Source organism: Symphalangus syndactylus, chromosome 3, assembly GCF_028878055.3.
Source record: "Symphalangus syndactylus isolate Jambi chromosome 3, NHGRI_mSymSyn1-v2.1_pri, whole genome shotgun sequence".
Classification (NCBI taxonomy): Eukaryota; Metazoa; Chordata; class Mammalia; order Primates; family Hylobatidae; genus Symphalangus; species Symphalangus syndactylus.
In genome coordinates this window covers 140,795,618-140,815,856 of record NC_072425.2, presented here as the reverse complement: position 1 = coordinate 140,815,856, position 20,239 = coordinate 140,795,618, and the positions used below count along the sequence as shown (strand labels likewise).

The window sequence follows — 20,239 nt, the reverse complement described above, 5'->3', positions numbered from 1 at the left end:
AAAATCACTAAAGGGAAAATTCAAGCTGGGAACTGCTTAGGGCAAACCTGCCTCCCCTTCTATTCAAAGTCACCTCTCTGCTCACTGAGATAAATGCATATCTGATTGCCTCCTTCCGGAGAGGCTAATCAGCAGCTCAAAAGAATGCAACCATTTGTGTCTTATCTACCTAGGACCTGGAAGCCCCCTCCCCGCTTTGAGTTGTCCTGCCTTCTGGGTTCACACCTATTAGTTCTGTTTCACTAATACACTCCCACTCCACCAAAAGTAACTAATCCTTTGGTTCAAACCCAGTAAACAGATCCCAGCAATGCGTCCCATGAAAAGGAAGTGGCACATGGCACGTGGAGAGTGGTGACTTACAGGGTAAAAGGGACAGAGAGCAAAGGAAAATGTCAGGTATGGGCAGAAAGGTCACTGAACAGACAAAAATGAACAAATGAGATCAGGGAAGACAGCCTGAAAGTAAAGAAATACGAAGCAACACTCAAAGGAAAAGAAAGAGCAGTGATACCATAACTATTTTCTTTTTGAGCTTCTGATGTTCCATTCAGTTCATGTGCAATGTATCATTTAGTCCTCAGAGTAACGGTATTATTATGCCCGTTTTTTCTTTTTTTTTTTTTTTTTGAGACGGAGTCTTGCTCTGTCGCCCAGGCTGGAGTGCAGTGGCGCGATCTCGGCTCACTGCAAGCTCCGCCTCCGCGGTTCACGCCATTCTCCTGCCTCAGCCTCTCCGAGTAGCTGGGACTACAGGCGCCCGCCACCACGCCCGGCTAATTTTTTTGTATTTTTGGTAGAGACGGGGTTTCACCGTAGTCTCGATCTCCTGACCTCGTGATCCCTCCGCCTCGGCCTCCCAAAGTGCTGGGATTACAAGCGTGAGCCACCGCGCCCGGCCATGCCCGTTTTATATGATGCACAATAGAGTTCAAAGATGGAAAGATTCGGCCAAGGCCCTGCTGCTGATGGTGAATGCAAGAGACAGTATTCAAATCTAACGCTGCCCTTTTCTACCATGTTGCAGCGGACAATGCAAAGAAAAAAAATATCAAGAAAAACATGTAGACGTATCCAAATGAAAACAAACACACAAAACATCAAAAACAGAAAAGAAAACCCTTGCAGAAGGCATGCCTGTAAATGAAAGGCCCAAGATGTTGATTTATTCGCTGCAGAGTGGAGTTGGGGGTCGCGGACCGCAGCTGTGGGGTCCGAGGCTTCTTCGCACTGGGTCCTTGGGGAGCACTGCGCCGCAACCCGCGGAGGGCGCATAGAGAGGACCAAACCTCCCACAGCCTAGAAAGGCTCCAGCTCTGGGAGAAGGCAGGGCGAGCGATCGCTTCCGGTTCCGGGCGCAAAGGCCCCACGTGTTCCGACCCGCTAGGCCCCGCGCGGCTCGGATCCGGAGGCGCTGTTTCGGTCGGGAGTGGATGGGAGAGAAGCCGGGGCAGGGGAGGAGCCGCCGGAGCTGTCGGAGCCGTGAGTCCTGAGTGGGCTGGGCCGGGCCGGGCTGGACCGGGCCAGACCAGATCGGGCAGAGCCGGGCAGGGCTGGGAGGAGGGGGAGGGACCGGAGACCCCGCCCCCCAGAGTCTGGGGAAATCGCCGTGTCCTGGGGAAGGGGTGGCGGCGGTGTACTGAGGGTGCCGAGACGTTGTGGTCTCTGTGTTTCTTGGTGGCCAGAGCCAGTATCTCCGGGGACACGGATGGCGCTCCATGCTTCCCTTCCTTTCCAGCCACCGCCCTCCGCCCCCTCCTGGGGCCTGCAGAAATGTAGTTAGTCCGTACCTCGTACCTCCTAACGCTTCCGCGCCAACTGTTTCCCCCCGGAACCGAGGGAGGAGTGGTCTAGGTCCCTTTATTTTCCGCGGCCTATTCTCACCCTTCCTCTCCGATTGCTTAAGATCATCTCCGCGGGCTCCTTGCCCCGGCTAGCCCCATCTCCTTACACAACCAAGCCCCCCTCAGCTCCCCAGCACACACTCAGATACACTCACCCGTGATCTGATCACCTGTGATGATAGTAGTCCTTGGCGTCCATTTGGCCAGGGGCTTTTCAGCTGCCACTGTGACAGACCCTGAGGTTCCCCTCAAGCCAGTAGCTGCTGTCTCCACTTGCAACTTTCCTCTCCTCCCACTCCTAACAGCCAGTTGTGGCACCTCTTCTCAGCACCAGCGTTACTTTTAGCAGGAGCATACCTACTTCTTGAGTGTCTTGATTAAAAGTTTGTGTGCCATGGATAGGCTGTGTTCCTTCAGAAAGGTGTCAGTCTAATTTTTGTTTTTATGAACAATGAATGTTCTCATCTTCTAGGCGCTTTGATAACCCTGTCTGCCTTGGAATCTGTACTGACCTCCCCAGAGGGAGACTCTTAGACCCAGCCTTTCTTGAACAACCTTGGTCCTGGGGAGCAGCGCCGGATCCCAGGCTCTCACTTAGAGGCTTGGCTTAGAACTGTCGCTTTTTCTCTATCCACGCTCTGCAGGTGACACCCAGGGCAGCTACACTCAGAAGCCACAAGGAATGCTAGTGGAGCCCCTCATCCCTCCCAGCTTCTCTTCCAAGCTGCCCCGTGGGGCTTGATCCAGGAAGCTACTTCAGAAAGGTTGTGGGATACCCTGGGAGGTTTCTTGGTGGGAAGCGTGTGAACGCGGAGCAGTCTTGGATAACTTTCTGCTGTTACTATCTAGCATAAGAGGGTGGGCAGGGTTGGCGAGAGGACAGGAATTTTTCCTCCTAGGACCAAACGCCTGGGATTCATAATCTTTCACCCTTTCTCCTCCAGCTATACCCTTTTTGTACTCTGTATATACTATATTGCAGTAGACAATCATTCCAAGGGTACAACAAGGTTTACTACAATGTGAGGGACTCAGCCATTGCAAATTGTACAGATGAGGTAAGTTACAGGTTTACATTTTTTTTTCCCAGTAAATTTGTCACAGATTTAAAATGTGAAACAGTTTTAGACCCCTTGTTTTTGCTGTTCTCTCACCAGCAAACCCTTTAGTTTGGCCAGCAATGGCTTTCTGCATGAACTTCAGATTTACTTCATTTGCTGGGTGGTGGTTCTCAAACTTACTATAAGCACCTGAAGGGCTTGTTAAACGCATGTTGCTGGGGCCCACCCCTAGAGTTTCTGGTAATAGGTCTGTGCTGGGTCTTGAGAATTTGTACTTCTAACGAGGCTCAGGTACTGATGCTGCAGATCTGGGTTCTTCACTTTGAGAACAACTACCTTTTGGCCAAATGTGATATACATATTGCAGTAGGTTGAGGTTCAGAATACCTTTGTTTGAGTACTTCTGTGTTGGAAACTAGTAATCTGATCTTTTATAGATAATCACTTAAGTCTGAGAATTTTGTTTGCAAAATTAAGAAAGCGTACTTAAAAAAACTGAATGCTATATGCCAAATTTGAGGTGAAATATTGATGAGTTCTTCCCCTTGATTTTCTTAATTCTCTTGATAGGGGCTTCACGTTTTGATCATATATATTACACCTGTATTCTGGGCTTTTGCTGTGAATTCCTAGTATTGCTAAAATCCTGCTATTTCTTAACTACCTGTTAAGTTCCTCAAGGTCAGAGCTTCTGCTTTTTTTATCTTTCTCTGCCCAGCACCTTGAATAGTGTGGGACACGTAATTGACGCTCAGTAGATATTTGTGTATTGAACTCCATCCCTTGTCCTCCTCCCCTCTTGATGTTTTTCTCCACTGACTTTATGCTACACAGTAAAGCAGAGCATGATTATGCCACCTGATTACCCCCAAGAGATTGGAATAAATGCCAATGCCAAATTCCTACAGCTATCCCTGTGAATGGTTTATTACCCAGGAGCCCTGACACTGGCTGATTTCTGAATTTTCAGTGCTTCTGTAATATATACAAGTTGGGGGAGGAGAGATAGAAAGCTTAAACTCAATGTGCATTTATTGAATACCTTTTCTACTAAGGGCTTGACAAAGTGGGAATATAAAAATGAATAAGGAGACCCTTGCTCTCGAGGGCAGGGCTCACAGTGGGGAGACAGACGTTAAGCCATGCCCACGACAAGAATAACTTCTGAGATTCCTTCTTTGGATCATGATTTAGTCTTCAGTAGAAACCTGGTACTCCTCAGATTCCTCTGGTTCAACAGGCAGGGATCCCATCCTTTATCATCTCCTCAAATGCTAAGGGAGCCTTGAGCAAAAAGCCAGGAGGAAGTCATCTAGACATGAAACAGGGTATCCACACAGGGTGTGTTAATGACAAAGCTAAAAACATAGCAAATGACTTTTGAATTTACTGCCGTTATGAATTATCTATAGCAGCACCTCAGGTCAGCTCTATTATATATGTTATTGTGTTATTTCCCATTAAATGATGGTTCCTCTGACTATCTGATTGGCATTGACTATGTTCGTTGTAGGAATTGCATACATCTAGTTTAACTCTGGCTGTCAAATGAGAGCAGTTGCTCTCATCAGGATGGGTGTCAGGTTTGATGTCCCCTCCTTTTCCTGCTTCAGGTTAATTTGTGATGTTCTGTTTTAAATTGAGGCATATAGCTTGACCTCCTTTATTTAGGCCAGTAACTGCTCTGGGGTAGTTTTCCTGAAGGTTAAAAAGCCTAGCCTCATGATGGAGGTTAACCAACATGACCATGATGGCCAGGTGTATAAATCTGGCATCTTAAAAATCTGTGTTTGAGGCTGGGTGCAGTGGCTCACACCTGTAATCATAACACTTTGGGAGGCCAAAGCTGGCAGATCACTTGAGCCCAGGTATTTGAGACCAGCCTGGGCAACATGGCAAGACCCTGTCTCTACAAAAAATTTAAAAATTAGCTGGGCATGGTGGCATGTGCTATAGTCCCAGATACTTAGGAGGCTGGGGTGGGAGGATGGCCTGAACCTGGGAGGCAGCGATTGCAGTGAGTTGTGATCTTGCCACTGCACTCCAGTCTTAGCAACAGAAAAAACCCTATCTCAAAACTTAAAAATCTGTATTTGGCCCGTAGCCCTCCTCAGCTCTTGAGTAAATCTCTCTCAGCATCCTAGGCTGATACATTATGGCCCAAATAGTCAATAGAGTTGCTGTATATCCTTGTTCCTCTCAAAACCCCTCCTCATCACCATCAAAAAGCTGGTTCAGTTCTCTACCTTTAGATAAAGAATCATCCCAATACAACATGAGCTGCTGTGACTTGTCCAAGATGACACCTCTTTACCATGTAGAGCAGGGGACAGAACAGGTCACCCTTCCCCGAAGTCAGCTATGTACTGTTTAACATCGCCTCCTAGGCCTGCCATATATAACCATCAAAAACATTTTAGTTTAGAATAAAGTGAATTGTTACAATTTTTATTTTTCATTTTTGTATTTACATTTACTCTCGATGACATGTTTATTCCCACCTAATATCTTGAGGCTAACCACAAAATCTGTAGCATTTCCAGACAGAAGATACTTGTGACTTCCCCGTACCACCCACTACATACTTGACCTCTTTGTCTTTCTTCCTGTCTTCCCTTTCTCTATACCTTATTGTCTTTCTTTGGAACCTATTGTAACAAGTTTTGAGCCATTTCTCCCCTTGCTACTCAAATATCACTTTTACGAAGGGGGAAAAAGAACTTAAGTGGCAAAAATATTTTACAGAAACAGTTTTAAACATGTTTTGAAGCATACTGGTCATGTGTTAGAAGGCCAAAAGCCAGGGAATTCATTCCCTTTCATTCATTCTGCCATCTAGGTTAAGTTTTCGTAGGACTTCTTGCTACACTGAGTTTGCCTCAGATTGTCTCCTGCCAGTTACAGGGAGTGGAGAGGACTTTGATATATTGGTAATTAGAAGCATTGCTGATACGGTCTTCGGTGGGAGAACGTGTGTTTAAGGATCCTTCTCATCTGTATTCCAACATTTTCATTTAATCCTACTTCATAAGTGCCTCCAAAGCAAGGATTGTTTTTTTGGTTTAGCATGGTTTCTTTGATATAACAATAGACAGACCAAGATTTTCCTTATGCCATCTATTTTTTTGTAGTTATGATGAAATAACTGTTTGTTTATCATTTAAATCTTGCCTTCTTCCCAAAAGGATTTCAAATAGCTTGAAGGAAAATGAATAAAATATATTGAGCACCCACCCTATGCCAGACTCTATACTGAAGGATTTCTATAGGTTATTTCATTTACTCCTTAAAACAACCACATGAGATAGGTAGTATTAGCCTCATTTTTGAGGATAAGACTGAGGCTTAGGGAAATTGTGTTACAAGGCTAATAAGTGAGGTCAGGGATTCAAACCCAGAGTGCCAAGGCCACTAACCGTTACGTGGAAAGCTTAGATAAGCGCTTGTATATAGGACAATTAAGAATAAAAGAATATCTCCATTAGAAGGATTGTACTGGGCTAATCTTTCGTTTTAAAGAACAGCGGCAGCGTTGGAAAAGAGCAGTTAACAGTTTTTATTAGTCGATTTCTATTCTAGAACACTGAGAGGAGCTGTTGACAGGCCCTGGTTAGCCCCAGCAAGTAATCATATTAAAATTCCCAAATTATAGGCCTGCATTAAGGTATAAAATAAGAATGGGGACTGGAAGGGATATAAATATCTGCTAAATATAATAATTTCAGTTCTGATCACTGTTTTCTTCTGAAGATTATTTGCCAGTCAATAGGCAGATCACTGTCTCTCCTTTAGGTTGACAGTGTATGATACAGACTTTTTCATTTAGGGTCCAGAAAGATCACCCTAGCTAATAGCATTTTAAGGTAGAGAACTAGATATTCTTTCATTGCCTGTGGTTTTCTGTTCTTGTAAGAGAATTGAGCTTGGGTCTTCACTGCCACGTGACACCTTCAGATAAGGGGCAGAGACAGCTGGCCTGAGGATTGTACAAAGGTCTTACCTTGATAGCTCCTCTCCAATCCTATGCATCCTAGGAACACTCAAGACACTAGGTTGTATCTTTGCAGATACTGTTTTAGTGTCTTCTGGAACCAAGTCTCTTACTTAATCCTGGCCTGGTTTCATATTCTGTCTATTGTATTCTTTCTATAGTTTTTATCTTACTCTGGAACTCTTCCAAGGACAGACATTGAAGAAAGGTATTAGAATAGCAAAGGCAACAAATTGCAAGGTATACTTGTGGCATAGCACATCCCATTAATTATAGAATAAAAACACAACATCTGTTTTCTGCCTCTAATATTAATACTTGACATTTGCACAACACATTTGAGTTCATAAAGGTCTCACATCTCAGATAATCACTGAGTTAGGAGATTGGTTATCTGCAGAGGGCTTTATCCTTTACAAGGGCTCTTGTGTATGTTACTTCACAAAACCTTCAGGGAAGCTCCAGTTTCTTGGGGATCTGGGGCCGGGACGTACATCTTTGGATACTCAGTTTGGTGCTGTGCTCAGCACTGCTATACCTCCTATTCATTTCCCATCTCTTACCCCACAAAGACTCCTTCCTTCATTCCTTCAATTGCTGATCTGTTTTCCTTCGTCTTCCTAGACTGCCAAAGTAAATGCAAAACAAGCACCAGAAATCTCAGCTTGTGATTTCTGAAGGGCATTTTTAAATGGCAAATTTGGTGTGGCACTGTTATATGTTCTTTTTTCTTTGGAGAGCAAAGCCCTTTGAGAGAGCAGACACTCTTCTGGCAATGCATACGTTGTAGGATCCATACTGTGGAATCTCTTGTACCTAGTGCTGCGTGAAAACAATGAGGATTCCAAGTCTACTTCACTGGACGTCGGTTCTCAAACTTCTAAGATACTAGAAGTCCTTTTATTAAGCCAAAAGACCCTATGTATTAATTCTGTCTTCCAGGGGCAGGAGTTGGGGTGGGGGTTGGAAAGCTTTGTCTGGATAAATAATCAGTATTGTAGTTCCATTTATTTGATGTCTGATTTTGTGCTTATTAAAATTGATTTAAATCCTCAATGGAAAATGATTTTTTTTTTTTTCAAATGCCCAGTGTTGTGTGACTTGCATTTGGATTATTCCCGGTACAACCTGAAGATTCCTTGTGATGAGTTGTGGTTCCATCACCTTGGGAACCACTAAGAGAATTCTGTTTTACGCACAATCCAAACAATAAATGTTTTTTTTCCCTATGTATGCCTTTATCCAGCACACAGTTTGCTAGACTTATGGATGAATATGGGTTAATATGACATGGTATCTATCCTTCTGGAAACAGACTTTTAAAACCTTACCAAGCATTCTCTGCATTCATCAGATATGAAGTGAGTGCCTGGTGTGTGCCAGGCATCGAGCTGGGCACAGCATATCCCTGCCCTCAGAGCTTTACAGTCCAGTGAGTTCAACAGAAGATGAACAATTTTGATGACACAAAAAATAGACACATGTGCATGCTGTGGTAGGGGGAGATACAAGTTCCTGTGGAAGCATCATCTGGGAGGACCAGGGGAGGCATCTTGGAAAAACTGAGATCTGAAAGATGGATAGAGTTAACCACATGAAGAGAGTGGAGAAGGGTACTTCAGACAAGGTAAACAGCATCAGGAAAGCCCGGGGAGGGTATAGAAAAGAAAGAACAGTAATTCTTGCAGTGGCTTTCAATGGGAGTGGCAGTCATGGAAGGAAGGAGAGGTAGCAGGGACCAGGTTTTGAAGGGCTTTGTGTATCACATTTTAAGAAGTTTAAGTTTTAACCTAAGGTCACTGGGAAGCCACTGGCAGATTTTGTATGTTAGGAAGTTCACCACTCACCTACTTGGAGTATTGCAGGTGGAGCTAATGTGGATGGGCCTCCTGCCCATTATTAAATCCTGTTCCTATCAGGAACAGGACAGCCCATGCTGTCTCTCCCTGTGTGTCTGTCTCTCTCTCTCTCTCTCTCTCTCTCTGTCTCTCTCAAAAGCTAAAGGAAGGCACATAGGTTCCAGAAGGAAAAAGAAATAACCACTAGAAAAATAAGTATAAGCTGACTTTACCATGGCCCAGTGAGATTCCAAACCAAAATAAGGTTTCTAGGGATTGAGCTTTTAATACTGGTACTCCAACAGGGAGATAGGACTTGGGAAGCTGACACTGTGTCAAAGTTACAGAATTAAGCAGCCTGCAAACCTGGACCTTTGAAAATCTTCCTGCTGACCCAGGAAAACTGCAAGGAAGTAGGTTCTGCAGAACCTTGGGTAGGCCAAACATTACTTGAAGGCATTGGTCTAAATAATACACAAAAACATTATTCAGGAACACCCTGAGAAATTAACATAAAAACTGATTTGGCCAGGCATGGTGGCTCAGCCTTTGGTAACAGTGCTTTGGGAGGCCCAGGTTGGAAAATCACTTGAGGCCAGGAGTTCCAGGCTGTAGTGAGCTATGATTGCACTACTGCACTCCAGCCTGGGCAACAGAGGGAGAGTCTTAAAGAAGCAAACTGTTCAAGATCATTGAAACCATTAGCACTTAGGAAGAAACAAATGAAATTACATTCAAGGGGCTCACATTTAAATCCAGGTCTCTCAGGACTCCCAAAGTAAAAAGATGGGCATACAATAAAAAATTACAAGCCACTTGAGAAAAAAATAAATCACCATGAGGTAGAGATAGCAGAGGAAAAATTACACATGAAGATCTAGGAATTAGGGAGCTAACCAAAATAGACTATGAAAGTATGTTGCAAGTGATTGAGGATAATGAAAAAAATGTCATAAGAGCATGAATTAAAAGGGTTTTGAGAAAGAATGAAGATAATATGGTCATTGACTATAAACTCATTTGATGGGCAACAACAGATGAGACACAGCTATTATGAGTGGATCGATAACCTTGAATGTGGATGTGAGGCAATTGTAGTATAGCACAGAAAGATTGAGAAATGAAGGAGCCCTTAAGCTGCTTGTGGACACTGGTCTGGAGGGGGACAGGACCAAGAAAACCAGTTATGGAGGTTGAACTAAGTCATCTCTCAAATGTATCAGTGCCTGTTACGTGCCAGTGCTGTTGAGGAGCAGAGGATATTGTAATTTTTTTTTTTTACAGTTCCTATTAATACCTTCTAGTGGGTGATAATGGCTCGACTGGGGGAATGGCAGTAGAGATGAAGAGATGGATGGATTTGAAAGACATTTTTTAGAAGTTGGAATTAACAGGATGTGGTGAATAATCAAAAGATAGTAAAAGCATAATGGAGGAAACAGTGGTTCTTCCTGTTACAATAGGAAGAAGCTTTGGAGTAGAGTTTTATTCATTTTAAATGCATTTATTGTGCACTTTATTATAGGTATTGGAGATTGATGGAAAATAGTCCCTGACTTCAAAGAGTTTCACAGGAAAGATAAGCGATGGCTATGTAATATGACCGATATTGGGATAGAGAGGTGCCCAGGTCGCTACGGGAGGACTTAGGTGATTTCTAACCATGTCTAAGAGTAGGAGAAATGGGATCAAAGAAAACATCTCAGAAGACATGAAGCCTGAGCTTATGTCTTGAAAAATTTAAAGTTTAACCAAGGATAAAGAATCAGAAGAAACAGCATATTCAAAAGCTAAAGAACATGGGACTCTTGTGTGCTTTGCATGTACACACGTGTGTGTGTGTGTGTGTGTCTGAAAGGATTGGAGAGGAGGGCGAAGAGAATAACAAGATGAACGTCAACCTAATGTAGAATGTTTGAAGTTTGTATTTCACTGAACAAGAGTGGGGAGTGATGGAAGGATCTTAGATAGGAAAGGGACATGAGCACATTTGCCAAGAGAGCTCGTTCTGGTCATAGTGGGAATGTGAAGGTGACAAATCTGGAGGCAGGTAGCTCACATTTGGAGGCAGCTGCAGTCATCCAGATGAGAAGTGAGAGGGACCTAAGCTGTAAATTGTGGGAATAAAGACAGGACCCGTTAAAAAGAAAGAGAACACACCATGAAGCGTGGAAAGGGGAAGGGTGGAGAGTAGTCTATGCAGAAGGAACAACCTTCAAAAAGACATGGAGGACTGAAAAGGCACCCTGTTGTCGGGAGATCAGCAATGCATTTTTTATAACCAGGTGATACAGGGAAAAGGTAGGATCTGAAGCTTGAAAAATAGATTGGGGGCTGATTGTAAAGAGCTTCGTGTCATTCCCAGGATTTTGGAACTGATTTTACTAACATGAAAAAGGTTTTGTTTTAAAATATTGAGTAATATAGTTGGAACTATAATTTAGAAAGATAATAGCTGGTGCCATCACTCTTCTAAGCAAAGATAGTAATACGTTTAATGCTCACAGGCTTTAGTAATACATTTAATCCTTATAGCAAGCCTATTAGATGAAAACCATTATTATCTCCCTTCAATAGACAGAGAAACCGGCATAAGGAGAATGAGAACTTGCCTATGGTCCTACTCTGGAAATACCTAGTAAGCGACAGAGCCAGGATTCAAACCCAGGCAGCTCAACTCCAGAACTTTTGCTCATAACCTTACACACCTCCCTCATGGTTGGTGTTTCTCAACCATGGATACACATTCGAACTGCATGTAGCATCTCTAAACATACAGTTACCTGGATTGACTGAATCAGAGTGTCTGAAAAATGATGTGTGATACTATGTTTTGCAAAACCTCCACAGGTAATTCTGTTGCACTTTGCTTATAGTTGAGTACTGCAGGGATCTCAGGAAGTTAGAGCAGCAGTCCAGGCAGGAGATGATGAAGGCTCAAACTAAAACGGTCTGTAGGAAGGAAGAGGAGGGAACCGATTTGGAGGCTTAAGCGGTGGAATTGGCAGTATTCATGAAATGGAAATGCAGTATTTTCTTGTGGAGTATGAACCTTGCCTAGGAAAGGGAGTAGAGGACCATACCTTTAGTTGTGAATTATCCTCTCCCAACTGGATCTGTTGATTTATGGCTATGGAGGTTGGGGAAAAGAGGATTTAACCATTTGAAGAAGTTTGTGTAGAGGATTATGATTGAACTTAGACAGTTGTCCTTGTGTATAGTTTCATGCTTATACTCTTGTTTGTCTTTACTTTTCTATCCAGGGCCCTTGGAAGAAAATCCTTGCTGTGTCCAGGCTGAGGCTGGGGGCTAATGACAGCGTGAGCTCTAGATGGTGTGAGACCACCCCAAAGCCAAGAAATGGCTACAGCCGTGGAACCAGAGGACCAGGATCTTTGGGAAGAGGAAGGAATTCTGATGGTGAAACTGGAAGATGATTTCACCTGTCGGCCAGAGTCTGTCTTACAGAGGGATGACCCAGTGCTGGAAACCTCCCACCAGAACTTCCGACGCTTCCGCTACCAGGAAGCAGCAAGCCCTAGAGAAGCTCTCATCAGACTCCGAGAACTTTGTCACCAGTGGCTGAGACCAGAGAGGAGGACAAAGGAGCAGATCCTAGAGCTGCTTGTGCTGGAACAATTTCTTACCGTCCTGCCTGGAGAACTACAGAGCTGGGTGCGGGGCCAACGGCCAGAAAGTGGCGAGGAGGCAGTGACGCTGGTGGAGGGTTTGCAGAAACAACCCAGGAGACCAAGGCGGTGGGTGAGGAGGGGGAGTCCTGATCTGTGTGATGTGGAGGGGGACTATTTGCTAGAAGGCTGGATTTGGGGGGAGGGCTTGCAGGATCCCCATAAATTATTAGTGGGCTCTGCCCTTGGGTTGCTCATAGATCCATGAGCCCCATGGATTAGGGGGATGTGTGTGTATGAATGTGACTTTCTGGATTTTGGAACACCTGTGTAGGGACCATCTGAGGGGTCTCAGGCACCAAAGGGTTATGGCTTTGGTTTTCCCTTCTTTGAATGTTGAGCCTTGGGTTCCTGGAGAGGAGAATTTTGTGACTTCCTCAAAGGTTCTCGTAGATCCCCAGTCACAGATCCCCCTTCCTGGCTGGTCAGCTAGGGAAACAGGCAGCAAGGAGAGCTGCAGGTGGGACAGGTGGAGATGGGAAGAAGCCTTGGGTGACGGGGGCCGAGGCTGGGGGCGGTGAGAGAGCAGTGCAGGCCTGCGCATCCCCTGCCTTGTCGTGGGGAGGATAACCTTCAGCTCCTCCTTGCCTGCTCCATTGGAACTGGAGTTTCCCCTCCTTGTCTGGGTCCCTCTGGGAGTGTTTTCTTTAGTCATCTTCTCCTAAAATAAGCTCCCATGACAACCAAGAACTTCCTCCTGACTCCATGGTGACTGGAAGTTGGAATTATTCCCAGGTGACTGTCCATGTTCACGGTCAGGAAGTCCTGTCAGAGGAGACGGTGCATTTAGGAGCGGAGCCTGAGTCACCTAGTGAGCTGCAGGATCCTGTGCAAAGCTCGACCCCTGAGCAGTCTCCTGAGGAAACCATACAGAGCCCAGATCTGCGGACACCGGCAGAGCAGCGTCCACACCAGGAAGAGGAGCTCCAGACCCTGCAGGAGAGCGGTGGGAAGCCTCAGCAGAAAGGGGGGATTGTGGCAGAAGGCAGGCAAGGAGGGGGACATTTCTTCTATACCAAGGAAGCTGGGTAGACTGCATGGAAAGAAATCACAGAATCCAGGATGTCAAGAGGAGACAGTACCGCCAGCTAGAGTCCCCCATAAACAGGGCCAAGCTTAGATAGCAGATTGTTGCTTGTTCTCTTGGCATTCTGATGGTCTCATAGGTGATGGGATTGGGATATGGGAGCTACCCTTAGGCCAGTTTCTTGGTTGCCATAATAGAAAGGGTAGGGCCACCTTCCTAACAAAGATGGTGGGGGATGCCCAGATTTTTGCCCATTATTGGGGCATGCTGCATATTACTGATCTTTGCCTTCTTTTCTTCATAGAGGTCCCAGTGCCCCTGGACCCAGACCTTCCTGCAGAGAGGAGCTCTGGAGACTCAGAGATGGTTGCTCTTCTTACTGCTCTATCACAGGTGTGCCGTAGTTACCTCTGTACCACAATTTGTTTGAAGAACCACTGGGCATTAGCCATACTAAACAGGTGAAGCAGGATGCACATTTACACTCTTGCCAGTTTTAAGCTCACAGTTCTGCAGGTGCCTAGAAGGGGAGGAGATAATGAGATAAATTATCACACCTTCTATTGGATCCACAGGCACCGACACCAATTTATTTGCCATTGAGTAGAAGAACTAACAAAATGGGATTATTCTGTAACACTCCAGCACAACTTCGAAGTTGTCAAATGAGGGTTTTTTAGTTTTTTTTTTTTTTAAAGGAATAAATTTGATAGTCATTTGTAAGTATGACAGACTGTACTGCTGAGACATTTAGGAAGTACTCACCATGATCAAAGCCCTGAAACTAAGCCATGTGGCTGGAGAAAAAGAAATAGAATTCATGTATGGTTTTAGATTGTAATCTAACTGAGGAAAAAAGTCTTGTTTTGGCTGTAGAGTATAGAAACTATTGAAAGTGATTAGAGTCGTTAGGGAAAGTTTACTAGAAAAGATGAATTTTGCAGAAATGTATGTGGCGTTAAAGTGTCAAGTAGGGAGCTGAATGATGATTTTTAAGACCTTTCCTAAATTTTAAACAATACCTTAAAGAAGAAGAACATAAGCTGGTCCTCAGGGAGAGTGGTGGAGTTGGAGGGGGCAGGGCCAGTGCCACAGGGGACACATAGCTCCCCTGAGAATGAGTTTAAGCAGCCCGCCACTCGAGCTCCTTTCATCTCCTAGATGGAGTCTACCTATTGTATGACCTTCAACAGGGACAAAATACAAGGCTACCTGTAGCGTCACGTTTTGATGAAATCCTTATGTGGTTTCAGGGACTGGTAACGTTCAAGGATGTGGCCGTATGCTTTTCCCAGGACCAGTGGAGTGATCTGGACCCAACACAGAAAGAGTTCTATGGAGAATATGTCTTGGAAGAAGACTGTGGAATTGTAGTCTCTCTGTGTAAGGAATTTCAAGTATTCTAGAGTGTTCTAAGCCCAGAGATCTTTTTCCTGCTGGAAATTTTGGGGGATCTTAGACCTTAGATTGTATGCAGTGAACTTCTCTTATGCCTTCCCTACCAATAAAATTGAGGGATTAGGTGAAAAATATCATGTCCTTTCAAGTAAAATATAAATGGTTGGAAATGGAAACCTCTAATAGGAAAACAAACTTGTAATATTACAGCTTTAGTGCAGAAATATTTGAAGTAAGCACATGAGTTTTAAAACAGTAAGAGTTGGAGATAATCTTTCTTGAATATGGGAAAAGAGGATAAGGTGTACAATGGTGTAATTATTGAATTGCAGGTGAAAACCACAAGAAGGCAAGAGATATGCAGTCCTTGGTTAAAAGTACACAAAGAGATGAAAGATTCATCACCTGAGCTAGCTATGTATTTGCCCCACAACCTACCAAATAGAAAAGGACCGCTCTTAACACAGGGAATTGTTGAGCCAATCGTGATATCCTATTTTCCCTCTCTTGAGCAGCATTTCCAATCCCCAGACCTGATGAAATCTCCCAGGTTAGAGAGGAAGAGCCGTGGGTCCCAGATATCCAAGAGCCTCAGGAGACTCAAGAGCCAGAAATCCTGAGTTTTACCTACACAGGTGAGGAATGACAAAAACGGTCTTACCTACCCTGAGCCGGCAGTTCCTCTAGGCAGTTCTCTCTCTGTAGGGCCCCGCTCTCATGAGTTTGTCTAACATGTCAGCCAGTACTGCTTTCTCCCTCTGACAGCCATTTCTTCTGTCATTTCCCTCCTCTTTTCTCCTCCCATCATTTGTCTGATAGCAATGTAATACAAAAGGGTGAAAGAAAAATGTTAACTTTTGGAATTGCAGCTGTACCATTTACTGTACAATTCCCTTAAGCCCTCGATTCTCAATCTCTGCATTTGTAAAATGAAGATTATATTTGTGCATACCAAGGTTTGTTGATAGCATAACAATATGAGAAAGTGCTTGGCACAGGACAGGCATTCCATTTAGTCTTGCCATCTCAAAACCCTTTTTAAAAATCTCCCCATTGTGTGGAAGGCATTGTTGCCACTACAATGACCCTTTTTTTTCCTCTCACCTTTTCAACAGGAGATAGGAGTAAAGATGAGGAAGAGTGTCTGGAGCAGGAAGATCTGAGTTTGGAGGATATACACAGGCCTGTTTTGGGAGAACCAGAAATTCACCAGACTCCAGATTGGGAAATCGTCTTTGAGGACAATCCAGGTAGACTTAATGAAAGAAGATTTGGTACTAATATTTCTCAAGTGAATAGTTTTGTGAACCTTCGGGAAACTACACCCATCCACCCCCTGTTAGGGAGGCATCATAACTGTTCTGTGTGTGGAAAGAGCTTCACTTGTAACTCCCACCTTGTTAGACACCTGAGGACTCACACGGGAGAGAAACCCTATAAATGTATGGAGTGTGGAAAAAGTTACACACGAAGCTCACATCTTGCCAGGCACCAAAAGGTTCACAAGATGAACGCGCCTTATAAATATCCCCTAAACCGGAAGAATTTGGAAGAGACCTCCCCTTCGACCCAGGCTGAGAGAACTCCATCAGTGGAGAAGCCCTATAGATGTGATGATTGCGGAAAACACTTCCGCTGGACTTCAGACCTTGTCAGACATCAGAGGACACATACTGGAGAAAAACCCTTCTTTTGTACTATTTGTGGCAAAAGCTTCAGCCAGAAATCTGTGTTAACAACACACCAAAGAATCCACCTGGGAGGCAAACCCTACTTGTGTGGAGAGTGTGGCGAGGACTTCAGTGAACACAGGCGGTACCTGGCGCACCGGAAGACGCACGCTGCTGAGGAGCTCTATCTCTGCAGCGAGTGCGGGCGCTGCTTCACCCACAGCGCAGCGTTCGCCAAGCACTTGAGAGGACACGCCTCAGTGAGGCCCTGCCGATGCAACGAATGTGGGAAGAGCTTCAGTCGCAGGGACCACCTCGTCAGGCATCAGAGAACACACACTGGGGAGAAACCATTCACGTGCCCTACATGTGGAAAAAGCTTCAGCAGAGGATATCACTTAATTAGGCATCAGAGGACCCACTCAGAAAAGACCTCCTAGCTAGGTCCCCATGTGAGGAAATCTGCTTTCAGCCCTCACCTAAGGGAGGTGAGGAATAGGAAAAGCCCTCTTGTCAGCCGGGAAGACCTTTTCGAGGGAGTCTCCCTGACCTGCCCAGATCTGACATCACCTCTTCCTGCAACTAAATACAAGCCTGGGCAGAACCTCTCAGCCTTCTTCTACGCCTTGAGGGAATGTTTCATCCAAAGTACAACCTGAATTGAGGCTTCTCCTTCACTGGAGTGCGCCTGCCTCTACCTCATGGGTATAAAGTAGGAGAATTAAGAGACTTAAGAGGTTGTGGTTACTATATCATCCAAAAATTAGGCTGTTACATATCCTAAAGACTGCTCAACAGCTTCAAGTTGAAAGTGGCCAAGGACAGCCCCTTAGGTTTGGGAAGGGACAAGCCTGAAGGATTCTGTCTTTAGTGGGGTCAAATCTTAAAGCACACAGCTCTGAACTCAAAACAGGAGGTTTATGTCCTGATGGCTTCGCCACACATTCACAGGATAACTGTATAGATCCCTTGCTGTCTGATTCACCTCTTACCATGCACTTTCCTTTGATGCTGAGGAGATATGGAAGTGGGCGAAAAAAAAAATCTCAAGGCTGCTTCACGTGGACCTTGTCAAGCTGCTCCCTCCCTCAGTGTCAAATTGTTATCAGGTGCCAAACACTGCTAGAAAGAAGGGCCTAGTCAGAAGCCTCTTTCCATACGAATTTTGGTTTTGTTCTTAATATTTTTTTCTATTAAAATACTCATGCATTTAACCTTCCCATTATTCAACCAGTCTCTTGGTTTCGTCCCTAGCACTTCTACTATAAGTGAGATGGTAGCGTTTGAGTGCTTATTGAGTAAAGCATAATTCGGTTATAATGAAATCATTCACATTCCCTCATATGCACAAGCCTACCAACCCCTTCACACCCCCCTTCACAGGGGTCGTGTGAGTAAGGGGATTTGGAAACTGTCAAATTACAAAGCACTGTAACAATTACAGAATCATCATTGCCATGGGCCACTTTATTTACATGAAGACAACTGGAGTACGACTAAGACCAAATTATGGAAAATAAGAAAAAGCTGTTGCTGGCAAGATCGTCAAGACTATTCTGACACCCTGTCCCCATCATCCCTGACTGAGTACTCTGACATCACGGAAAGTGTTGAACCTGGGACCCTGAGGAATTCACCAGGAGTAAATGGCTTTCATGTATTTGTGTCGTTTGCTTTTTCTTACGTGATTTTATGTTCATTTAAGAACTAAAAAGTAGCATCTCATGATGGCCCAAGGATCTCTGTTGCTGGTTAAAGGTTCCTTGGAGATGAGGCTGAATAATTATGAACCTCACCTGCTGTGATTGTGGGAGTGGCAAGAACTGGGGAGACGTCCTCCATAAGTGGAGCACAGGGTATGGGGTTAAAGCATGACAGGGAGAGTCTTCTGTGCCTGGTTTCTTCTCCTCTATCTCATAATGCATTATGGGCCAGAGGAATAGGGGAGGGTTAATAAGACTCCAACCCTAATGGCCCAACAGGGAAATTCTCATTTTGGTCGATGATATTCTGATGGACTGGTTTGGTCTTAATACCAGTCAACCATTGTCCCTCTGGAAATATACATATATGAAATAAATAAAGGTAACACTTGGCAGCCAAGTTCCCTGGTTTCTGGGACTTCCCATCTTACCCATTCCTTTTCCAGGGCTTCAGTGTCCTGATACTTCTGAGAGTGATTCGTACTCAAATAGATCTGGGAGTACAGAGTATTTTTCCATGAGGAAAGGAAGGCTTGGGATGATTAGCAGAGTCCGGTGAAATATATGCACTCTGAGGTAAGATCCAAGCCTGGAGTTTGCAGAAGATACTGTCCTAATAAGTATGCATTTCCAAACCGTGTATCTAAGCCTAAGCACAGCTTGTCCTGGGTGAAATGTCTGCCACAAAAGATAGTTTCTCCTAGCTCATACTTAACCATTTATAAAGGTTGGTAAAATACTGGCAGTGACAGAACAAATTGACTTTTTAATTTTCTTATTTGCATTATTCTGATAAATGAAAATCTGTCAGAGTTCTACATGAGGGAAAGCTTGTGAGGCTGGGCCGGTTTGTTGGAACATCAAGTAGTCCAATTGCTGATCTCCCTGCAGAGTTTCATATGCTGACACTAAATCTCTGGTCCCTTTTGTAAATTACTGAATTTTCTGAGGTTCTTGGAGGGACATGTTGTCTCCCAAATCTGAACAAACACAACCACAGTTTGCAACGGCAGGAAAGAGGTAGTGCAGCTGAGCGTGAGCAGGGAGGTTGGAGCACAGGGTGTGTTTTCGGAGGGGCCCCCTGTAGTATCTTGTGAGCAGTAGAATTCTAGCATCTTTGAATACCATACTAAGTTTCTGAGGGAGAAAACAGTGGGATTTTTAAGATATTATTTGGAGGAAGTTAATAAGCTACTTAGTTAACAGAATTGCCAGGTTGTTGGAAATGTGCTAAAGAGGTATGACACATTAAAAATGATAATATAAGGATATTTGGCCAGATAATTTAGGAATAACCAAGGAATATTTAACCTCTTCACCACAAAGTCCTAAGAGAAATAAATGCCCGAGAGATAAAGCCAAAATACATTTTTATTATCTGGACTTAGGCCTCATATTCCAGAGCAGAATCCGGTAAACTCAGATGAACTCCATGGAGAATTTCATAAATCAGATTAACATCAAGGTACTAAAATCAAAACCCACTAAGAAACCTGTTGCCCCTTTCAAAGCACAATTGAAGTAATGGATCTAATAGAAGATACATTGTTTGCACTGAGCAGTAGAATAGTAGAGGAGAAACGCCCAGAGATGGCAGAGACAAGTTGTTGCAGTCCCCTTGAGTCAAGGCAGCAGCCTCTGGACCACCACCCTGCCGCATGCGAAAAATGGGATAATATTTAATAAATAACTTAAAAACTTTTTTGATTCACCAGACTGGCTGGAAGGACAGTAATCCAAATGAGAGTTAACAGCTCCACAGTGGTTTTCTAGAATGAAAGCTGAACTGAGAAATAGTAACCGATGGCATGTTGAGCAGGTTAATAATTTGGTACCCTTCCACGCCGGTATTTGTTTGTTTGTTTTGAGATGGAGTCTCTGTCACCCAGGCTGGAGTGCAGTGGCATGATCTCGGCTCACTGCAAGCTCCGCCTCCCGGGTTCACGCCATTCTCCTGCCTCAGCCTCCCCAGTAAGCTGGGACTACAGGCACCCACCACCATGCCCAGCTGATTTTTT

General features: G+C 44.4%; 1 protein-coding gene across 9 annotated transcripts; it reads left to right on the top strand.

The window, feature by feature from the left end:
• Positions 1–1,333: 1,333 nt before the first annotated feature.
• On the top strand, positions 1,334–18,621 carry ZNF202 (zinc finger protein 202). 9 transcript variants are annotated; one of them, XM_063636607.1, is made up of 10 exons: positions 1,354–1,482; positions 2,489–2,608; positions 2,789–2,902; positions 8,251–8,523; positions 11,998–12,496; positions 13,159–13,369; positions 13,755–13,843; positions 14,704–14,833; positions 15,364–15,483; positions 15,964–18,621. In XM_063636607.1, the coding sequence occupies exons 5-10, from the start codon at positions 12,095–12,097 to the stop codon at positions 16,956–16,958; spliced, it is 1,947 nt and encodes a 648-aa protein (XP_063492677.1). In that variant the 5' UTR covers positions 1,354–1,482; positions 2,489–2,608; positions 2,789–2,902; positions 8,251–8,523; positions 11,998–12,094; the 3' UTR covers positions 16,959–18,621. The 9 variants fall into 9 exon arrangements, with proteins under 9 accessions (XP_055129539.1, XP_063492672.1, XP_055129541.1 ...); XM_055273564.2 differs by lacking the exon at positions 8,251–8,523 and having other exon boundaries at positions 1,334–1,482; XM_063636604.1 differs by lacking the exon at positions 8,251–8,523 and having other exon boundaries at positions 1,355–1,482; positions 2,489–2,628.
• Positions 18,622–20,239: the final 1,618 nt, after the last annotated feature.